The sequence below is a fragment of the Archocentrus centrarchus genome, chromosome 18, assembly GCF_007364275.1.
Source record: "Archocentrus centrarchus isolate MPI-CPG fArcCen1 chromosome 18, fArcCen1, whole genome shotgun sequence".
NCBI lineage: Eukaryota > Metazoa > Chordata > Actinopteri > Cichliformes > Cichlidae > Archocentrus > Archocentrus centrarchus.
In genome coordinates, this window is record NC_044363.1 from 19,772,046 (window position 1) to 19,795,618 (window position 23,573).

Below are 23,573 nucleotides of genomic sequence, written 5' to 3' on the forward strand. Positions count from 1 at the left end.
AATAGATGGATGGGAGGGTCCTGGACGTCGAAGGAGTCAAAACAAGCTGGGGCGGTGCTACTCTACTAATATGAGGAGAACATGTGCATTTTACACTAATGCAAATTGTTCTGTTCAAGGTATTCACAGGTTGGTGTTTGCGGCGCAGACCTGAAGTACTTAAAAGACTTTTCCGTTTTTCCTCCACTGCTGGAAGGAGCTTTCTGAGACGATGTTTGTGTCTCTCCGGCTCACACCTGGAACCAGGAGAGACTGAGAGCACCTTTTTAGTATTTGGCTTTAGGTGCCTCTTTGTTTGACACACCATAAGGACGGTGCCATTGTATTTGTTACTTGCAGAGACATTCACTGGAATAAGCGTTTTTCTCTTGATAAGCGGACTTATCACCACACACCATTTTTTGTCAGACCCCACCGCGAGAGATCGTTTGGTCGTCAGCTGTGCTTAAACCTTGAAGAAACTTAGCAATCAGGAATTTGCGCTTTTTGCACAAGGTTTCCAAAAGCACTTAATATTTTTCTTTACATTTCTTGCTGTGCTGATGTTTTGTTTTGTTTTTTTTTTTTGTTTTTTTGAAATAGATCCTTTTTCTTAAATTAAGCCCACAAAGTTGCTGACAGCGCAATAAACTTTCTTTATCAGGCAAGCGCTGCTCGCTTTAGTGGACTTTTTCTGTGCGCGCGAAGGAGACGCTTGTTCTCAGGCAGACTAAGCGCACGGCTAACATCAGAATTAAATTAAATAAAATCAAGTCAATCCATCAAAATGACGGACGGTCCAAGACAACGGAGCAGCACTGCGGGCTCTTCCAAGGATGGTGCCAGTGAGAAGCCAACAGGAGGGGGAGTTGCGCTCAAGAAGGAAATCGGGCTGGTGAGCGCCTGCGGTATTATCGTTGGTGAGTGTCACTTCCGTGTTTGGTAAATTACGTGAGGCAACTTTTTTTTTTCTTAGTGCATGATCCCTCATGACCTGTTGTTGAGTCTAAGACTGTATGAAACGTGTCTAAAAATGAGAGAAATAGAGAAAATGGCCAAACCAGGGATGGGAATCATCTCCACAGCAAAAATCAGAGTGTGCGCCACCTGCGTTTCAGTGTGTGCAGGGTCTAAAAGCTGGATTGGGGTCGGGCTCCAGATTCAGCAAATGAGGAACATAAAGTTTATGATGAATACGTGAGAGTCCAAAGGCAAAGATGTGTTGTCAAAAAGGAGCTTTTCCCATGTTTATTTTTCCCATACTTAGCACCTCTGAGTGATTACCTGGAGATAAAATACACACACTATTAAAATAACCATCCTGGTGCCAGAGCTGAATGCATGTAGCTACCACAAACTAAACTCATGTAAGTAACTGATCTGTCTCAGTCTGCCCTGCAACACTCCTCTCCTGCTCTTTGCCCCTGCAGTTGTTAATCAGTGAAGCTATCATCAAAGCTATCATCTGTAGTTGGGGCAGCAATCAGGATGTCCTCACTCATCTCTGATGCTCGGATGTTCGGTCCATTAAGTGCAGCTTGTAGGCTCATGTGACTTGGAAATACTGAAATGGCTTTGGGTGGCAGGCTGGCAACACATGGGTAGTCACAATTGCACCCTGCAGCTGTTAAATATACGCACAATAACATATTGTGTTTGCTTGGATTGGAAATGCAGCTTTAAACATCTAAGACTTCTGTAGTGATCATGTTTAGAGTGTTTAATAAAGTGTTGAATACCACATCAGAACCCTAAACTGCAAGGAGCAGGGAAATTGTGACAAAGCTGATATCTTTAACTGTGTCAAGATAAACAGGAAGACGAACTGATTTGTTTTACAGTAACATGCTGTTTATGGAAATTACAGTAGGGACACTAAAATAAAACAGTCTAATGGCAACCAAACAGCTGACAGTGTGATAAAGAAAGTATAGTAAACCTGTATATTACACTACCATTAAAATGTTCTTATGCATTAAATTGTTGTTTTTGATTACGTTAGGTAAACTGTAAACTAACAGTTAAAAGCTGGAAACTGTAGCTGCCTATACTTTAGTTTACCTTTGAAACTTCTTACAGTGTGTGCCGCTTTGGAAGAAGCTATCTATAGCCAGAGATAGAAACCTTAATGATGTCATCAGGTGTGAGATTGATTAGCATTGTGGGAAATGTTGACTGATTGATTTTCAATTAAAAAATAGTTACTAAATAACCATAAATGTTTAAATGCTTCAGCTCTTTTTTCTATTAAACTGTTGCTTTCAATTCAAATGACCACTAACAGTCTGCTAGAACCATCACTGTCCTCATGGATGGATTATGATAGACGTAAAATCAGTGAAACCCACCACCGTGTTTGTTTCATGCTGGCAGGCCTCATTCACTTCAGATAACATCATCAGATGACAAACTGATCTATAAAAATTTGGGGATAAAATATGGTACAGGCTGTCTTGCCAGAGTGCGTGGTCCTCATGCTGACCTTGGCAAGATGAAGACAAGGGCGGGGATGAGTCATTCATTCACTCGTGCGTTTCCACGGTAACAGGAGAAGAGAGGGGAGGAAGGGGGAGAACGTACGTGTGCACGTGGAGATTCCCGAGAGGCAAAAGACAGAAAGGTGCATGAAATAAAAGAAGTGACAGGGAGAGATGAGGAGTAACGTCTGCATTGAAATGAGCTGCAACCTTTAAGCACAAACGGTTAAAAGCGGGGCTGTTATACTAAGTGGGCGGGGTGAAATCTGAAGCTAGAGATCCCTGTGCGTGCTGACAGCATCTTTACTCTGCAGTCCCACCCTTTAATGCACCAACAGTAAGATAATTTAACTGTTTACTTTATCGCTCTCCATTCATCTACCAGTTATTAAGAAATGGTGCGGCAGCACTGGGCTGAAGTTTTTATAGCCAGCCATAGTCCACACTCACTCCTTGTTCTCGTGCCACTTCAGTTCACAGTGTCATGTGCGAGGGAGACGTGAGCTCAGGTGACTCAACTGAGCCTTTCGTTCCTGAACATGCCCCGCTGGGTTTCCATGAAAAGGGTCAAGCACATACAAGGACATCAAATGGTTTTTATGGCCTATTGTACAGTTCAGGCATTTATAGCGCTCACACACCTACACACACACACACACACACATACACATTTTGCACGTAATTCCAGGAACGTGCAAAGCCATGAACTGGGATTATAAGTGAACTTTTGGCCATTCTTGTCTCCACCCTGATAATGATTATTAGCTTGCCTGGTTTAACTGTGTCTGAGCTGCACTCCAGTCTTTGGGTTATGAAATGGCATTGCCGCATGAATCTCATCTTGATTAAATATTAATGTCTTTTCAAACTGAATCATATTGCAGAGCCTAAATCCTGAACTGGCAGGATTAATGATGACAACAAAAAAACAGAATAAAAACATCAAAGCTGCCATTAATATGGTTCCTTCCTTCCTCTTATTACTATAATAACCATCAACATAGGTTATGTCTCATTCACTGCTTCAGTGTAGTGACACCTTCCTTTTATATTCAAAAGCATGCACACATGCACAGTCTGAGGCTCCGGCTGAGGGCCAAGCACCAGGTTGCCTCAGCTTGGTAGCTGTTTGAACAGGGATTTACCACTGAGGGGGAATACAAACCCTAGTCTTACAGAGCTTTACAAAGGCTCATCTGGGTTATATCATAACGCTGCACAAACTCACACGCTTCCTAAAATTTATAGTTTGCGGATCCTGTGAGTGGTGTTTGGCTGTCGCTTCCCATTTGTCACAGGGAGGCCCAAACAACAAGCTAATTTCAGTGGTTGCTTCTCTGAGGTGTAGTACTTGCAGCTTTATACAATAGACTGTACATAAAAGATGGGCATAAACATAATTTAGATACAGTCTATCTAAAATATTGTGAATAAATATATATTAAGCATATATTGGTCCATTTGTGAACTGCTCCTTTTGAACTACAGCTTCAAAGTGTTTTTTGAAGAGCAATTGTGAGTTACATGCACCTGTAATCCACTCTGATATTCATATGGAACAATAAATATGGTTCCAATATATTAAAGCAGCAATTACTGATCAACCCTTCTCAAAGTCACTGCATGGTGTAGTGGTTCATTCGGTACTTTATATTGACCTTATACATTAAAGATCCCTGGTTCAAGACCAGGAGGAGACACAAACCCACAGGTCTTCATGAGCTAGTTTTCTCCTAAGTTGGATATTATCAGTCTGCTGTTTTGATGAAAGCACCACACAGTGATTAAAATTTCTAATATGGCTCATGTAGAATACATGCTCTCCTAATGAAAAAAATGTGTCTTTCTAATTCCTTAAAAATGAAACCATATAAAGTTAGAAACCTCAAAGAGGAACAGAAATATGCTCAGAGGGGCATGTCTGATACTGAGCCTCTTCCTTTGTGAAACAACAATCAAATAAAAAGAGGATATCAAAATATCACATGGTTGAAAAATTACAGAAATATGTAAAAGAGGACAATTTTGTGGACCAATATTTACTAAAAGATTTGATAGCTCAGGCTTTTTATGCACTGCTTCTTTGAGGTGATGCGCTGCTAAGCTGGTTTGAGATCTATTGTCAAAAAACTCCCAACGGTTTGGCAGCTCCACATTAAAAAAAAAAAAGAAAAAATCTCTCTCTGTTGGCCTGCTTGGAGACAAAGGGATGTTAAGAAAAAAAGGGGAAAAAAGCAAATGTAAGAACAGGAAATCTGATGATTCCACTTTAGTCAGCAGTCTTGCACCCTTGTGCGCAATAATGCACATGACACGTGCACACAGCGTGCACATGCACATTTAATTACCTGTATAAAACCTCACCGCTGACATAATAAACAACAACCTGGAACTTTATATTTAAATGCCTCCATAAAGTGTATAAAACTTTATGTTGCAGAATCCGCCCATCCAGTCTGTTTGCAAAGAAAAATTAATGCTGAGCCAGCAGATGGCTGCTTTTTTTTTTCCCCTCTAGATGTCAAAGGTGACACACTGAGACCCTTTCTGTCATAAAGCTGTCAACATAATCAGGGGAGAAAGGGTTTGTTTGCCTTCTTTTTACCTTTAAGCTGCAACTGGAGTTACATAACCCAGCAGCTGTCCTCACCACTGGTACATAATTCATATGGATTCTGTTACGGCTGAAAACATTAGCATGTTTTTGGTTGAGCACATGCCTTCGCTTTTGTTAATATTGCTTTAGATTAGATTAATCTTAGAAAGCTGATATAATATGAGTGCTTAAATGGAGCAGCATTGTGAGTTTGAGCTTGCAAATAATGACAGATTTTCCAATATTGTTTGATTTAGAGTTTTAATATGTCTTTATGTTATGGCCTGAAGAAGCCAATAATTAGTTTGTCCAATTGGTTAAAATGACAATAGTTCAAATGGTAAAAATAATTTCTATCAGAAGTTGGAGCCAGCTAATATGTGGGCTTATTAACTAATAAAAGAAGTGAGCACCACTATCCCTTTGCTGGATCTATAAAGGAGTCTGCAGCAGTTTCAGTACTATACTTTACTGGTAGTTATAGCGGCCTCGAAGGATCCACACAACCCCCTTGAATATGTCACCAAAGGGACCATATCATTCATATCTCTCACTTTTGTACTGTAAAACTGCACGTAGCACAATTCAAGCCCGCCAACCTTTGACCCCGACGCCTTTCCGGTGGCTGACGGCATCGAGCAGTCAAACCACAGTGAGCTGAACTTGATCAGAGGCTTCTGACCGCCAACCTCAGCCTTATCAGAAGTGAACCCTTTCGTGTTCGACCTGGACCCAGCCATCCGTCTCTTTCAGCTCCTGTACAAACTGCTCTCTGATGCTCATTGAATATGTCAGGGCATTATTCTCCCCCCTCTGCATCCACGTTTCAGCCCTCCTCCCTCTTTGTACTCGTTAACCCTGCTCTCTGTCTTCTTCCATCTCATCATAACTGTGCCAAGTCAGCATATCGCAAGTTCTCACTTTGCCCAGCGGCTTGACTGATTCATGACTGCTGAAACTCTGCTTGTGCTCTCTTTTCGTATCCTTTTCACTCATGACCTGATTATTTATTTCCTGTATGTCCTATGTCTGTTTCTTCAGTCTGTCTGCCCACAGTGCTTTTAGCTGAAATCAAACAGCAGCGATCAGTTGGCCATTTTTACTGCAATAATCACAAGCTAGTGATAAATTGGTAGAGCAGATGCAGCCATAGCCGTACCTTTTTTCTAATGTGGGTCAAGTTCCCAAATCAAGATAACACACTTCCCATGATGCTTTTGGATAGCATTTCTGACCTCCTGCCAGCTGCAAATCCAGACCTGTGAACCAGATTTCCAATTAAAAAGTATGTGAATGTTATAAGTGCAAGTTCTAAATCACTGCTGAATCCTGAAACCCCTCTCTCTGCCTCCCTCCACCCTCCATCAGGTAACATTATTGGCTCAGGTATTTTCGTCAGCCCAAAGGGCGTGATGGAGAATGCCAGCTCAGTGGGCGTGGCCCTGATCGTCTGGATCATCACAGGCGTCATCACCGCCGTTGGGGCGCTGTGCTACGCTGAGCTGGGCGTCACCATTCCCAAGTCAGGAGGAGACTACTCCTACGTCAAGGACATCTTCGGCGGGCTGGCAGGGTGAGTGAGTCACACAGGTTTGTGGTTTTGGGGGGTTTGTGGGCACTGCAAATGCACATCTTCAGGGATAAATCAGTGCCTGTGTTTTTAAGACCAAGAAGAACATAAATGGGACACTATTTTCCAATAAATGAAAGCTGTTTTTCATCATGACAAATGTCTTTTTAAGGCATCACATCTTTGGAAGCGTAATGATTTATAGTTCAGCTTTCAGATTTTTAAAAAAATCCCCCAGTCAACCCACAAAAGTCCTGTTAATTAACTGTATAATAAAGAGAAAGGGGACCAAAAGTCACCCAAATGATTAAAGTTAATTTGACATGGATTTAGAGGAGTCCTGGGAGATTAGCCAGCTGATGCCGCTCACATATATTGATCCAGAGAAGGGTACAAGGGCCCCAATGTGCAAACACAGCAACCAAACATATTAAAACAAAGCATAATGACATTAATTTTATGAAATGTTGTGTTTTTTGGTTTGAATGCTGTGGTTTGCCTAAAGGCCACCGTAGGAAAGGGGACTTTTAACCAACTGCGGACGTGAGGAAAATGTATTAAACCACCTGATTCAAATTAGATGCCAGCAGACCAAAGTAGATTCCAGGTGACTTCCAGGTGACTCACAAATGTCACACTGCAGTGTGACATTTGTGAGTCACAAATGTCACACTGCAGTGGAGTTTTTCCATCTTTCACAGAACGTTTTGAATTGCGGCCCGCGGCCCCCTCCCCGTTCATCCAGAAATGGCTAGCTTTAAGGTAACGGTGCTTACAGTAAGAGCATGGGAACCACGCTAAGTTAATTTCCTAGTGAAAACAATATCGTTTGTTAATGGAGATTTCACACACACACCAGGCCCTTGCACAGACTGTAAACACACCTCAGACCATTGTTCTTTTTTCAACTATCACAAGGATGCAAGGATATTATTGAGATATTCTGGGAGAGGAATTCAAGCAGACCAAACAGCAATGATTGTTTGTGTCTCTGTGCACAAACTATCAATACACATCAATGAACATTTACCTCCAGAGACTTTGTACTTTGTGTCTTCGCATACTTGGTTTGAAGTGTTGGGGCCCTCACTGTTTCCATGTGCCCTCTGTATAGCATAAATAAATCCATCTTCAAGGGATGTTTGTTTTTGTTGGGCTGCTCTCTTTGTCCCCATGTGTGTATATGTGTTATAAGTCAATGACTGGAATGGTGGAAGTACTTACATCATGTTACCACAGCTGTGCGAGGGCGAGCTCATTGAAGAACGAAAGAATAAAATTGTGCCGTCAAACACTTCAATGGACAGTGTTTCCTGTTGTATCATACTGATGAGAGTTGTGTAACACCTATAATGTCCCCTACATAAATTATTGTAGATGTAGCAGGTTGAGGTTTAAGTGGAATATAAATGGTAACAAACTGTTTACAATATTATCATTACATTAAAGTAACAAAGGAAGCGTGAGACTATCAAATTTTTCATTCATCAACTTCTTTGCAGTACGTACGTCTTAACCACAAACCCCTCTGAAACCCTGCACCGCAACATTGCTGCAACTTACACCGTAAACAAGCCTGCACTTGGGTAGAAATGTAACTACACGTCGCATTGACGCAGCCTGCAAATGCGTAATGCCATGAATCTATGTAGAACCTACAATGCCGGCAAAGCATAGTTAAATTTTTAGGGAGATGTATGTCAGTTACTGCAATTGGACTTTCAGAAGCATTTGTGGCTACAATGTACCTACTGTGTACATTTAGCACAAGCAGAAATCCACCGCGGCAACAGTGTCGGCCTCTTGTGTAGGCTACATCATAGGCTCGACATAGAATCAGAGCAGAAGTCTAAATGAAGCATTAATCTTAGCTTTTTGGGGTTTTGGAGCCAGAAGTGGCCGTATTGATATGAGATAGTGGATGCTAACTCATGAGCTAACAAAAGCTTGCTTGTTTACCTACTACTACTGGTGCTAAATAACAGATGTACATTAACCTTTTCATAAGGTTATTAAAATTAGCCTAATCTTCAACAGGTTTGAAAGATTATACTTTAAAATTAACTGTTTCCTGTGGCAGAACTGCCAATATTGAACTGTTCGCTGGCAAGCAAACAAAAAATGATGGGTTATTGTTGTTGTTGGTGTTTCCAGTTTCCAGTAAGGATCACATTGTGCAGATTATACAGCAATGAGCATTTCAATGTTGCAACTAGTCCTTAATTGTGCTTCAAACTGTAACACCAAAGTTGATCTTGTTTCATCCACCTTAGTCTATCATATTTTTAGCATGTTGAACCCAACATGCAGTATAACTGTAGTTTTTAGATCCATGTAATAGAGGGGAAAATGCCGCGAGCTACTTAAGCGAGCAGGCAGGAACATAATGGGGGAATGTGCCCGTAACTGAACATCAGAGTAGGTGCAAAGCTGAGATGTTTCTATACTAGTCCCCAACAGCATGAGGTTTCCCCTCTCTGCTTTGTTCTTAGTGAGGCAAGGAAGTATTTGCATTAAATAACTGGGTCATTTGTTTTTTTAATGTTGTAGCAAAAAATAGCAAAAGAAGCCATTCATGGTTTCCCAGAACCTGAGGTGACATTGTCGCATAGTTTATTTTCCTGTTAGAGTACAAAACTGAACGTAATGTGGAAAAAGGAACGCTTCACATTTGAAAGGCTGAAACTGCAGCTTTACCTTCATGAATGATTCACTAATCATTGACTGATGCAAGCATTAATAAACTATGAACATGTTGTTCTATTGACTTATCTGGTTATTTTCGTTCATATCTCCGTTACACTCAATTAAAGTTCTTTTATAACCACACAGTGGATTTTATTTAATGTCATGCATAGATAAAAATATAGGCCAAATACTGCATTTTTCTGTCTGTAACCGTGCCATTCCTTCTTTTTGCCTCAGGTTCCTGCGGCTGTGGATCGCTGTGCTGGTCATTTACCCGACCAACCAGGCTGTGATCGCGCTGACGTTCTCCAACTATGTCCTGCAGCCTCTGTTCCCCACCTGCTTTCCACCAGAAAATGGCCTGCGTCTGCTGGCTGCCGTCTGTCTCTGTGAGTAGCACTTAGACACAGATACACACAACACACCATCACAGGCGTGTTTTCCATGTTTCCTAATGGAAGACTAACTTCAGACAGCTTAAATATACTATACTACAAACTCAGATAGGATTTAATGATATGAATGTTAAAGCAAGGGCAGCACGGTGGCCTCACAGCAAGAAGGCGCTGAATCCATCCTCTGGCTGGGGCCCTTTGTGTGGAGTTTTCATGTTCTCCCTGTGTCTGTGTGGGTTTTCTCTGAGAAGTCTGGCTTCCTCCCACGGTCCAAAAACATGCAGTCAGTGGGGTTAGGTTAACTGCTGATTTTAGAGAAAGCTGAAAAACATGAACAGTTTGTGTTGTATAGCACAAAACTGTAAAAATGCATTGCAAAAACTAAAAAATGAGACTCACCTAAAACAATATGAACACAAAGATGTACACAACTATCTTATAACACACAGTTAAAAGATAGTTCTTGCCTTGGTTCAGACCTTTGAATTTTGTCTGGTATTATGATATGAATCAACGGTTTCTTCATTGATAACTGACCTCAGTGAGCCTGCATGGTGCAGTAAGCACCATGAGGGGTGGGGGCTAACACTGCTTTCAAGCTGTAAAGCGTTGTCAAGCTTGTAGGCTACTCGATACCCACTTATTTTAAACGACCAGTGCTGGCTTGTTTTCATCACCTCTGAGGCATGGTTACCATTCAACAGATGGAGAAACATGTTGAACTGTTTTTATTTTATTGTACTGGACTCCAGTATGCTGGCATATCAGTGTTAACTTAAAAAAAAACAGTGTTAGATTTTTAAAGCATATGTTGGTGTCTGTGATTGGCCTGGAAAAACTAATCCCTTCAGGCTTTCAAAAATGTAGCCCATGACAGGAGACTTTAGCCAATCACTTTCAGGTCAGGTGTAGTAATAATACAGTATTGCAAAGTGAGACTTTACATTAAAATGTACCAACTGCATATGCACCTCAGGTGGAAGAGTTCAATCAGACTTGGAATGACTCCAGCTGTCCATGTCCATAACAGAGTGCAATCAAGGCTTTAGGTGACATGTTTCTCCTAGTTTAAGGCCTAATGAAGCACGCACTTCGCTTGTGGGAGAAGCTTGGAACAGATGCAGCAGGAGACAAGTGTACCAATAGCATTTAGATATTGTAGAGTTTAATGCATGAAAGTCCATTAAAGTGCATTTTCAACTGCAGCAGCTTTTGCTTTGTTGGCCAAAGTTACATCATCAAATCCAAGCTATTTATAATTCACTGACGTTTTAGTTGTGACTTTGTTCATACTGTTTATGTCCGTCTCTTTCCCGGTTTTCCCCCTTTTTTATGAAGCACTTATTCTTTAACGCTCGGTTAGAGATCATGTAAGAGAGGAAGTACACGGGATGCTAGCGCAGTGTAGCCATGAGCAGTAAAGGTGTGGAGACAAATGGGGAAATGTAGTGGCGCCAACATGACAGTGGTTGATTTGAATGCTTTGACAAAGTTCACACACATGAGACAAATACCGCGGGCAGCCTTCAGACACAGAGAGAGACAGTCGTGAAGTCTGGAAAAGAGTGGGTGCATTGTATGCGTCTGTGTTACCTGGTGGTGATTCAAGTGTTCCGTATACATTGGTTTTATTGGAAGCTGTGGACTAACTCATGCGACTCTAATGACATCTTACTGGGGAATCATGAGTGCAATAAATTTTTAGGTCATCTCTTTTAAAGCACTGCAAAGTGTTTTCAGCTCTGGCACAAAGGCAGTTTCTTGTGGATTTTTTTTTTTTTTCCCATTCTTTTTTGGATGCAAATTGCTTTAAAATATATCTGACTGCATTAAATTGTAAACCACTTCCTTCCTCGAGTCAGTCTTGTGCCAACATGTATAACGCAGTTTTCTCAGATGTTTCCTGCATTTCCATGTTAAGTGCGAGGTTTTATTTAGCACTGTTACTCAGGGACCTTGGTGTTTTGCGCTTTCTTTTTTTTTTTTTTTTTGTATTTCACTTTTTACTTTCACGTTCAAAAAATGGTCAGGTTTAGGTATTAACAACAACCTGGCTGGGTTAGGAAAAGCTCAGACAGGTTTGGGTTAAAACTTTGCTCTTCACAACAGTAACCCAACTCGATGACAGGTGATGAGCTGGGAGTTTCTGCTCTATGTTTTAGCACCAGTTAACATGCCGTGGGTGAGAAAGGGCTGATCTTCCTCAAAAGCTGGCGAACTGGAAAAACTGGAACTGTCTTCCGAATCGCAGATGCCAAGTAGAACATATTACTGAATATCATGTATATGGATTTTGTTCCCGTGATGAGCTAGATGATGCAGAAATCTCACTTTCCGAGAGGCTTGCATGTCAGCATGTGCTGAGACATTTAAATTCAGTGAAGCAATCTGTGAGCAGAGCCAAAAAAAAGTTACTAAGTTAGCAGAATACACAGTCTTATGCTCTGAGTTATTTGGCACCAAATGGCAGGGAAGCTTGCTTACATTTTAACAAATGTAAGTTGAAGTCATCAAGAGGAGGCCAGTAAAAAAACAAAAAAAAAGAAAACAAGGTGAATGGCACAGTTCTGTTTAGCTGGAAATACTTGAGGCTTAATGCAGGAAAGCCTAGAAAAACCTCTCAAAAGGGCAAAAAGCAATAAAACTTCCTAAGCTTCATGCTCCTCAACAAAATATGCATATGTCCATAGGGACAGGTATACTAAGCAGACTGAAAACACAGTTGTTTATCCCAAACTTATGTGCTCCCTACAAGCCTATAAATTCCCTCTGAATCACATTGACCCACATTAACCTGTTTTTTTTATAATCCACTTACATGAATGCCTTGAAGCCAAATGTTTTCAGTTCTAACAGGAACTGCTGGCACACGTCTTTTTGCGTAACTCTAGTTTTCTTCTTTCTTTGAGTCGACTGGACAGATGTTGTCGAGCAGCTTTTGGAGGGAAAAAACTTGAGCCTTGTTGATGTGGTGTTCCTGTTTTCGTGTTGTTCAGGGAAAATCTGGTTAGAGGTAACCTGCTCTGCTCAGATCCTTTATATTTAGGTCAGTGCTGTTGTTTTTATCTGGGTCTGTGTTTGGACGTACATGCGATTTTTTTCTAAATCTGGCCTTTGCAGAATGTTATGTAATAGTTTGCAGGATATTAGCTTACTTATTTATCCAGATTAAGTGACAGGTAAACCAGACGGTACCAGTCACCAGCCAGTCATGCTGCATGGCAGACGTTTTTTTTTCTTATAACGGTGTACCGTTTCAAACACATGCAGGGGGATTTGCCGCAGAGGCTGGCTCACCCCACAGATGGCACAGTGCAGGGGGATAACTCTCTGATATTCTTCTATAGGCTTACGGTTAACTCAGCTAGTTTTCCTATATCCATACATGCATATACAGCACATAATGCCCTCATTTTTTATGCTCTGCTTATAGATGGCTCAGCAGCCTTAAGGCTCCATAGTGTCATCGGGCATTTGTTCAACACAGCAGAGTATGAGGGAACATTTACTCTATGTTGTTACTGAAATGCCAAGCAGTGGGGAAGTATCATCTGGTTTCCAGAACAGTTCTGTTTACCAGCAGGTGGGTTAAGTGGTTTAACATGCATTTAATGAGGGTTATATAAGAATCAATCAGTTGCACTTTAGTTTATTGGGAGACTTTTTATATAAACATTATTTTTAAAAAAAAGTCTTCAGCCAATCTGCATTGCTGTTGTTTCCTGTTTTTGTGTGGAGGGTATAGCATTCATTTTGGTTAGAGGGAAAAATACCCCTTTACAGCACCCACTCGCACACACATAACTCCACCACAACTATGTCCAATCTGCAAACCCCACCATGCGCCCCTCTTAGTTTGCATCCGGCACGCACCTGCGGTATGTTAATGTCATGCATGTCTGTTCGTGTGCATCTGGCTTTGTTCCCCGGAGTGGCAGCTCTGTTCAGAGTTATTTAATGTGATGAACTTAATCCCACAAAGTCAAACAAGCTTATTATTTAATGGCACCCTATTGGCCTGAACCCACTGGCCTGTTGTACTCAGCAGTAAAGATCAAATCCATTATCTGTTGTATGCGTTGGCTTTGTGAAAAGCATTTCTAAATGCTTTTTTAGGGCTTTTTTTTTTCCCCATTTCTGCTAAATGGCAGATGAGCGGGATTAAAGAGCACTCAAAGGACCAGACACTAATTAAAAACAACATCCATCATCACCACCAAAACATTACCGATACACATTTAATATATTGTGTAATTTCTCAAGGCTGTGTTCATCTGGCTTCATCACGTCAACCCTGATATGACGCTGCCTAGTAAAGACGACAACAAGCAAATCTACAAACTTTTAAAAATGTAACAAATGTATCTAATATTACACTTTATAGCAATGCAAGCATACTAAAGAACATTACTGCATCACATTTTTCATAAATTGTCACTTATGTTGCAGCAAACGATTGCAGGTGAGGCACGAGGTGATAACAGGTTAATGGAACAAAGTCAAAGGTCGCAGCTGTCCCAGATGTTGAAAATGTTCGTTCACATGTGCAGCTTTAATCTCTCTCCATTCACTGACCTGGGATCAGAGAAAACTTCAAAGCTATTGGGTTCATCAGTGACAATAAACGGGTTTATATCTCCTGATTATGATGGCTACAAACAATGCTTTGAGTGAATAATAAAACAATCATCACATAAACCGCTGCAACCTTCAGTGTTACTGATCAATAAGTTTTATTCAGTTAGTATTACTTCATCTCATAAATGTTTGACTTTTCTGATAAGTCGGTGCAAACATGCTCTGCAGAATATTTTTACACAATCTGACTCAGTGGAAATTTCACATATTTCTGATAATAACAGCAGGTAAATCTGTCTGGAGTAAATTTATTTAACATGTTTGAAGGATTGAATTAGAAAAAGTGAAGTAACTGAAGTAAAACAAGTCCAGTCAGGACCAAAAGAAGATTATTTCTTCCATCTGTGGTCATGTTTATTTGGTGGCATGGCTCTGTTCTGGGACATCTCAGTACTTTGATACTTGGAAAGCTTAAGGCAGAGAGGGCAGCGGACCCCAGACCCCAGAACACAGCATCAATTAATGACGCTGTATATATTATTGATCAGGTCAGAAACAGCTTGAAAAGGAGCTGGGTTGCAAAGCAGCTTGCATATACAGTATATATAGCAAATATAGGCAGGCTAGAGCAGCCTAAATTGCACACTTTTTTTAGTTGGATCCACACGATGGCAGCAGCTGCTGGCACTGAGATCAGCTGCAGTCTCCATTAATGCATTGCTCAATTTGTAACTACGTGTCTCTTTTTCTTAGTGCTGCTGACATGGGTGAATTGCTCCAGCGTGAGGTGGGCCACCAGAGTGCAGGACATGTTCACTGCCGGCAAGCTGCTGGCGCTGGCGCTCATCATCATCATGGGCATCGTGCAGATCTGCAAGGGTAAGCTTGCTGCTGCCATCTGTGCTTACCGGAATTCATATGTTCGCTCCTTGCAATGGTTTCGCTATATGTGGAAAGCCAAATGTCTCACACAGACACGCACAGAATTACGGTCAGTGGGGACATCCTCTGTGTGTCAGGACAGCGACGGCTTCACATCAGGGGTCAGCGAGTTGCTGGGGCCCTTTTGCTAATATCAGCAGGCTTGTGAGGGTTTCCAGAACAAACACAGATGAGGGACAGTTATTATAGCGGCCACAGAGAAGCAGCAAAATGTGAATCTCTGTGCAACTGTTTGAAGATAATGAAGAGTTCAAAGTCTGATTTGATGGGAGGAATTTAGGTTGTATCTGAGGAACAGTGTGTATTTGAGAGACTGCTAGGAATGACAAACAAGATGAATGAGGAAAAACAATTCTGCGAAGTCACTTTACACGGATTTAGCAAAATGTCTTTTACAATGTGTTTCACACATGCTGATTTTATTAGTTTATTATTTTCAGCTGGGCTTCCTACAGCAAACCCAAACCTCAGAAGAAACAAGGCTGTTTACCCCCACAGCAAAACAAGTTATCAAACCAGAGATAAATGATCAGGAACAGACCCGTTTAACCGGGGGGAGTAATGCAAATTTAAGGCATGAACACAGAGAACCGAAAAAGAAAGATAATTTTTGGGTTTTACTATTTCTAAAAATTGGAAAATGTTGTGTTTTCATTGAAAATACTCCATTACTTTTGTACCAAACTAAATTTTTTTTCCTCTACCTGCAGGAGAGTACTACTGGTTGGAGCCTGCCAATGCCTTTGAGCCCTTCCAGGACTATGATGTGGGTTTAATAGCCTTAGCTTTCCTACAAGGCTCCTTCGCCTACGGCGGGTGGAACTTCCTCAACTATGTCACAGAGGAGCTGGTGGATCCTTATGTGTAAGATGCTTTACTCTGCCTCTTACATAGTACAAATAAATATTAAGTTGCTGTGTGTAGAAAACCACATTCCCACAATAAGAAATGGCTCATTGCAACAAGAATATATTTGATTTACAAGCTGCTTCTAACTATTTTAGTGATTAGCAGTCACATACCGACAAAGCTTACGCTTAATCCTTCCTAAAGCTCCCTGAAATTTATGTAACTTAACAATGGAAACATTCTGTGTTATTCCCAGTGTCTGGTCACAGATGTAGAAATGTCATGTTCTTGTTCTTTAGTAATCCTTCTTATCCATTAATACCCCACATGGAAAATATACTTTAACTTCCTTTATTAAATCTTTTGCTTTTCTCCCAGTTCTTAAACTAAACATTGTGCTGTATTGTCTCCAGGAACCTTCCTCGTGCCATCTTTATCTCCATTCCTCTCGTGACCTTCGTTTACGTCTTTGCCAACATCGCCTATGTCACAGCCATGAGTCCTCAGGAGCTGCTCGCCTCAAATGCTGTTGCTGTGGTGAGTAGTTGTAATGGTCCTGTGACTTGAGTCGGATGCACACCTTGATATTTTAAATGACTGCCGCCCTCTAATGGCCTCTGTTGGCCAATGCACAGGTCAGTAATAGTGGTATGAGCCCCCTAGGAGGGGCTTCAGCTATTGATAGAGCTGCCAACCAGACTAATGGATGCCCCTGATTGATATTATTTTTTGGGTGATAAGTTACTAGAGCCCTGAAGTTGCAAGGGCTACCCATTCACTACAGCTAATATCCATCTGCTACAAAGCCATGTGCAAAGAGCGAATGGCTTTGTACATGGAGGGGGCCTTGAAACTGTTTTCTAATTCAGCTACATGCTAAAAACCAGACTGGGTAGTAACTAAAAATAAGTGGATGCTGTGGTTAAAGGGTTAAATTGCACCTTAATGTGACAAATCCTGAAGGTAATCCCTCTGAGTACATGTTAAGCTGAAACAGGGCTTTTGGGTATACATCAACTTTTTGTACATCAATTCAAACACATACCATGCACCCTTGGGTCTGGTTTACCCTCGTCCTCTTCATCCGACCTCTAACCTCCCATCCCTCCATCCCAGACATTTGGTGAGAAGCTGCTTGGAGTCATGGCGTGGATCATGCCCATCTCTGTGGCTCTCTCCACCTTTGGGGGAGTCAACGGTTCCCTCTTCACGTCGTCAAGGTTAGTTGGACTAGACTGGACACTAATGTGACTCCACATATGAAGCAACTTACATGATAGAGAAGATTTATAATGTACCAAGTCAATATTTGGCATCAAGGCTGAACTTTCCCATGAACAGTCATGATGATATCCCACTCAAACATCATCCATTTTGCATGGATTGCCTCTTTCTCAAATTGAAAGAGTGTTCTTCATAAGCAAAATAAAAAATAATGGAAATGTCACAGTTAACTAGGCTGCTTCTTTTAAATGTTAAATCTGTACCTGATGAAAAATCCTGGCTTGGAGCAGGCAGCGTTTTTGCAGAGCTGTGTCTAAAATGATTTATGCTGGTTTTATTTCCTCTAAATTCATCCTTAATACTGAACCTCCAGAATCCCTTCAGTCTTGGTTTCATCATAATGTGTGGATGCAGCCAAGACTTCTTCTCTCTTTCTGTGTTAACTGAATAGTTTGTTTGTTGCGTCTTTGTCCTTCTCCCTTTGCAGACTGTTCTTTGCTGGAGCCAGAGAGGGCCACCTCCCGCGTCTGCTGGCCATGATTCACGTAACACGCTGCACTCCCATCCCTGCCCTGCTCTTCACTGTGAGTACCACTCTCCCCCCACTGCACTCCTCCATATTATCTCTATCAGACAGAGTTCTGCTACCTTCATTGACTATACTAGGTTAAAAACAACAAAACATCCCATTTCCTGTCTGACGGCCCCTTTCTCATTCCTCAGTGCCTGTCCACCCTGCTTATGCTGTGCACCAGCGACATGTACACGCTCATCAACTACGTGGGCTTCATCAACTACCTCTTCTACGGAGTTACTGTCGCCGGGCAGATTGTTCTGCGTATTAAACAGCCCGACATGCACCGGCCAATCAAGGTGTGTTTGTGTGATGCTTTGTTTTAGATTTTTACTTAATGCAAAGTGCAAAATATATTAACAAGAGGCCTAACAAGAGGAGCCTATAGAGAGTTTAGAGAGCTCATCTTGGAAAAGCACAGCAGTGCATTCACATCATGATTCTGATGCACAAGACAGGCTTTTTTAAAAAAAAAAAAAAAAGGAGGATAAATTATCCTTTCTACAAAATAAAAGTCTTTTTTCTCTGTCTCCTCTTAGATCAGCCTCATATGGCCAGTCATTTACCTCATCTTCTGGGCCTTCCTCCTCATCTTCTCCCTCTACTCTGAGCCTGTGGTGTGCGGCATCGGCCTCGCCATCATGCTCACCGGTGTCCCCGTCTATTTCCTGGGAGTCTACTGGGACAACAAGCCACACTGCTTTGATGCTGTTGTTAGTAAGTTCCCTTTAAATTAAATTATTCAGCGTTTTAGAACTACAAATTCATTGTTGCTTATTAGTAACCCTACTGGGATCATTGTTTCCTATCTGCCACTCGTAGCATTTTGGTTGCTTTTTGGAAGCAAGAACTGGTCACTTTGACCAGAGGCTCGAGCACTAGGTTATCAGCTAACCCTAGCTAGACACAGAATAAAGAGTGCTGAGTAAGGAAGGCACTAGCAAGACAGCCACCACCATCGCCATCTACCTCTCAGTTGAAGAGGTCACGTTCCTAATGAGTCTTAATACAATTTGAATGGGATACATTTGCTCCTGTGAAGATATGAAGGAGGATATTGACTATAAAGACCAAAACTTTTTTTTTCCTGTGATGCTGTAAGCATTTTTTGTCTACTTCTAAGGCTGTGTATTTTAACATGGGAGTCTATGGGGACTGACGTGTGTGGCGATGGTAGGGTGGATCTATCTGTGTTTCAAAATATTCAAAGGACACTAACAGCAAATCTGCTTATTTAAAATGGGAGTAATTTGCATAACACAAAAAGAAACTGACGCCACCCAGGGAAATATTCCTTCAACAGATACCAATTCACCAGCACAAGAAGGACACTCAGGTTTGTTTCACTTACGACAGAGACGTTGTAAGATATAAAACAAAATAGTTTGTTATAAAAAAATAAATAAATAAATAAATTTAAAAAAAAAAAAAAAAAAAAAAAAAAAAGGTGCTTGAGGAAGGGCTGAATATCACCACCGTACATGTGAATACTTAATACCCGTCACCAGCACACGCAAAACATAAGTGCCACACGAAGTCTTAGACAGTCAGTCACGGCACACAAAAATAGATCCCGCCACTAGGGGGCACCCAGCTATGATCACGGCAGCCGTCAGCTCCTAAATAAAAGAAAACAAATTACAATTTAATAAACTTTAATTTAAAAAAAAAAAAAAAAAAAAAAAAAAAAAAAAAAAAAATCAACGAAATAAAGACAGGTCTTCAAATAATAAAACAGTGTGGGTGAAATGACTCACCACACACGCACATTAATAAAAAAAAAACCCCGGCTCTCAAATAAAATCCCCACAACCCGCTGACCTTACAAATCGGCAGGAATGCAATAAAACAAAATAGAAGCACGCCTGCGCATAACAATAGTGCTAAAACTCTCCCCTGCGCTGTCTTCCTACCGGTACAACGTCGAAGTGATCGCACAAATAATAAAGCAAGGCAGCGGGCATAAAACACTTGTATAAAAAAAAAAAAAAAGGGGGAAAGGCAAAAAAGCAGCACACTGTAGTTTTATCCCGGGGAAGCGATGGCGGCGTCGTGGAAAGCAACACGCCGCCGACCCAGGCCCAAACACCCTATAACACAATAAATATTAAAAATGATGACTGGCGAAGATATTGAATATAAACAGAAACCCGCGCAATTACATACCAGTCAATCAATGCCTGCAGGGACCAAATCGGCCGGTATGGGTCTTCCCCAGCTACTACCTACAAATTAAAAGGCAAATAAGCTACAGGAATAAAATCGCATTACAATAAAAAGGAGTCATACCATACCCGAAGCTTATGGAGGGAGGGCTACAAGGTTACCACCAGCGTACTCTGCTACAGCCAGGAGAAACATGAATGAGAACCCGGAAGCGTGTGCATCACCGAGAGCAAGATCACAATATGGTGTTACACGCGGCCCTTTTATACCATGACTGCCCAGTCATAGCAGCCAACCAATTAGAATCCATTCTGCTACACTTGCTTTTAGAGTCAGCCTCAAGTGGCCACTAGAGGAACTGCAGTGTCTAGCAGTTTTCCACATTGGCTTTAAGCTCTCATCTTGGACTGGAAGCAGATGAAAACAGCAACCCCGACTCTTTCCAAGAATGACAATCTATATCTTTCTCAGCCTATAAAGGTCATTAAATATTACACTTCTTTAAACACACATTTAACAATTGTTTTGGAAGCGTTACAGTACTAGTCAAATGTTTGGACACACTCACCCATTCATATGAATGGTTGAGTGTGTCTGGTACCATATATTGTACAACTGTTTTTAGGCACAAAATCATGGTGTTGATCTTTCCATTTAAATATTATCAAGTAGTGTATTTCCCTAAAATTTCAAGTCTTCTTTTACACTGTACCTCATTTAAACACAAAATGCTTTAAAATTATGAAACATTTGTATAACCAGCTATGACAATATACAGTCATGTAAAAAAAAACAAAGTCCTGTGAAAGACTGAGTACACCCCATGATTCAGTAGCTTGTAGAACCACCTTTAGCAGCAATAACATGAAGTAATTGTTTTCTGTGTGTTTTATCCACTCTTCGTTACAAGAGGAGTTCATGGTCAACTCAGTGACTACAAGGTCACAGGTCGTGAGGCTGCAGAACAAATCATCACACCTCCACCACTGTGCTGACAGTTTGTATGAGGTGTTTGTGCTGATTTGCTGTGTTTGGTTTTCTCCAAATGTGATGCTGGGGATTAAGACCAAACATCTCCATCTTGGTCTCTTCTGTCCGAAGGACACTGTTCCAGAAGTCTTGGGGTTTGTTCAGATGGGGCTTTGCAAACCTAAACTGTGGTGCCGTGTTCTTCTTAGAGAGATGAGACTTTCTCCTGGAAGCCCTTCCAAACAAACCACACTTGTTCAGTCTTTTTCTAATTATGCTGTCCTGAGGTTTAACACCTAACGTGCTACCTGAGGCCAGTCTGAGATGAAGCTCTCAGACTGTCGTTCTGTTAACACACACCTGAATGCTCCAGACCAGCAGACAGCCAAAACTTTTCAAAATGCAGTCACACTGATGATGATCAATTAAGAGCATATGATTAGCAGCACCTGGTTGTTAGTCACCCCTTTAAATCCTATGGAAACAGTAAGGGTGTACTTAGTTTTTCACAGGACTGCATTAATGGTATAAATACAAGCACAAACTGTTGTCTTTCTTTATACTATACATTAACTACATCGTGTGATTAGACAGCCTGCACATGAATTTGTCCTAACTCGTTTTACTATCCTCTTCTCCCAGATAAAATGACATACTTTGGCCAGAGGTTCTGTGTGGTTGTTTACCCGGATGAAGGTGACAGCAGCAGCAGCGGCAGCGGCGAAGAAGGAGAGGAAATGAAGGAGGCCAGGTCTCCTCTGTCAAAGGAGGACAGAGACAACCACAAGTCAGCAGACTGCTGAAGCTGCACCTCTTAATCTCACCTCCTCCCCGAATAAGCAAACGTATGCAGACACGCACATGGATGTGGGTGTAGGCATACACACGCACACACACACACACACACACACACACACACACACACACACACACACTCACACATACACAGACACACATATACACAGACACACCACAGTAGGTAGTGGGTTGACTGATCTTTACACGTGCCCCCACACCTTTGTCTTTGGTTTTTTATTTCATACCAAATGAAGTAGTTTGACCTCTAACTTTCCTGTCTGGGGTCCATCAAAAGTGCAATAAACAACGGTTAGCACCTTCCATTTACCATCACACCCTGCTGCTCTCGATCCTCCCTGTCCCTTTCCATTCACGTTCTGGATACTCGCGCTGTAAGAGCGGCATTTTCTTTTTTAAAATATATTTTTTCATGAATGTCATAAGACTGTACTGTGATGGCTTCTCAATACTTTTTTTTGCTTTTTCTTTTTTTTTTAGCCACGTTCTTAATTTTGCTCTGTCATACATTCGGCACACCAAAGCTGCGTTTTGATTGTGAAAATCAGATTCAGATCAAGTCATTTCATGTTGTGATGTATACTAATACTGTGTTTTTGTTTTTAACATTAATTCTCAAACATTTCATTTTTTTTTTTTTTGTAATTGTGATAATTGCTTAATTTTTCTTTTTAGTATTAATATGTTAATTTTTGTTTTTTCTAACAACGTATTCCTGTCAGCTCATTTTGTACTCTTTGAAGTGTGAATGTGGGACTCTTGTATTGTATTGGTGGTGCACACTTTTTGTTAATTGCCTTAATTAGAATATGCTCTGTGCTTGTGCGCCACTCCAGCTGCATTTTGATGGATGTGGGGGATTTTTTATTTTTTTTTATTTTATCAAAACACAACAAACAAACAAAAAAACGACACTACACAAATCAACGGTTAAAAACTCAGCGCAGCACGGGTTAGAAAGACTGAGTAGGTGAGCCGTGCTGGTTTTCTCCACATTCGCTTGGTTGACGTGCACATTTGAATGCCTGTGTTGAGTGTTTTTGAAGTAATCTTTCATGTCTTATGATGGAAATATTTTTGTAGCTTTACATTTAAGCTTTGGTTAAATCATTAATTTTATGCTTTATGTAAAGCATAAACAGAACAGCTTTACATTTTAAAACAAAGATATTTTTGATTCATATAATTAACTAGAAGACATTTTAGTGCAATATTACAACAGACACCAGCAAAATCTGAACATGCACCCCTGATTGAACTCATCACATGCTGTCTGGTTTTGCGTCTATACTTTTGCTGTACACTCTAGTAGCAACACTCCCGCACACATAAACGCACACTCCTGTATCCGCAGCCTTTCTAGATTGTTGTTAGTGTCTCAGGGCACCCCCACTGCCTTCTCCTTTCATACAGTACACTTCCTAAAACCAACAGATCTGGCTGATTGCTTGTTTGAAAACCGGTTTGTTAGCGGTGAATGTCTGTACAGGTGCTTTAGATATTTATTCCTCAGGAGGTTCAATCACACTAGAGGACGATAAGTGTTCGATAATAAGAACGATTGATCAGTATTGTATAGATTTATCTTAAACTGTAAGGAGAACCGAGTTTCTTGGATGTCTTAACAAGTACAATGATGTGTTTTGTGCCTGTGCCGTTATTGTGCATTTACACCAGTGTCATGACATTCTGTACATTGTTTCTCAGTAAATAAAAATAACCACTGACCGTTTGAATTTGTAATTAAGTC

General features: G+C 41.0%; 1 protein-coding gene across 1 annotated transcript; it reads left to right on the forward strand.

The window, feature by feature from the left end:
* Positions 1–766: 766 nt before the first annotated feature.
* slc7a8a (solute carrier family 7 member 8a) lies at positions 767–23,559 on the forward strand. The gene is made up of 11 exons (XM_030753281.1): positions 767–899; positions 6,421–6,625; positions 9,548–9,699; positions 15,037–15,162; positions 15,936–16,089; positions 16,488–16,611; positions 17,191–17,294; positions 17,786–17,882; positions 18,022–18,171; positions 18,412–18,589; positions 21,650–23,559. The coding sequence occupies exons 1-11, from the start codon at positions 767–769 to the stop codon at positions 21,808–21,810; spliced, it is 1,584 nt and encodes a 527-aa protein (XP_030609141.1). The 3' UTR covers positions 21,811–23,559.
* Positions 23,560–23,573: the final 14 nt, after the last annotated feature.

What these genes read in the sequence shown, in the direction of transcription:
- slc7a8a (XM_030753281.1), top strand. Translation starts at nt 767, where the DNA reads ATGACGGACGGTCCAAGACAACGGAGCAGCACTGCGGGCTCTTCCAAG. An exon ending in GCTGGCTGCCGTCTGTCTCT is followed by an intron (nt 9,700 to 15,036) that starts GTGAGTAGCACT and finishes TCTTTTTCTTAG; the next exon opens with TGCTGCTGACATGGGTGAAT. An exon ending in CTGCTTTGATGCTGTTGTTA is followed by an intron (nt 18,590 to 21,649) that starts GTAAGTTCCCTT and finishes CTCTTCTCCCAG; the next exon opens with ATAAAATGACATACTTTGGC.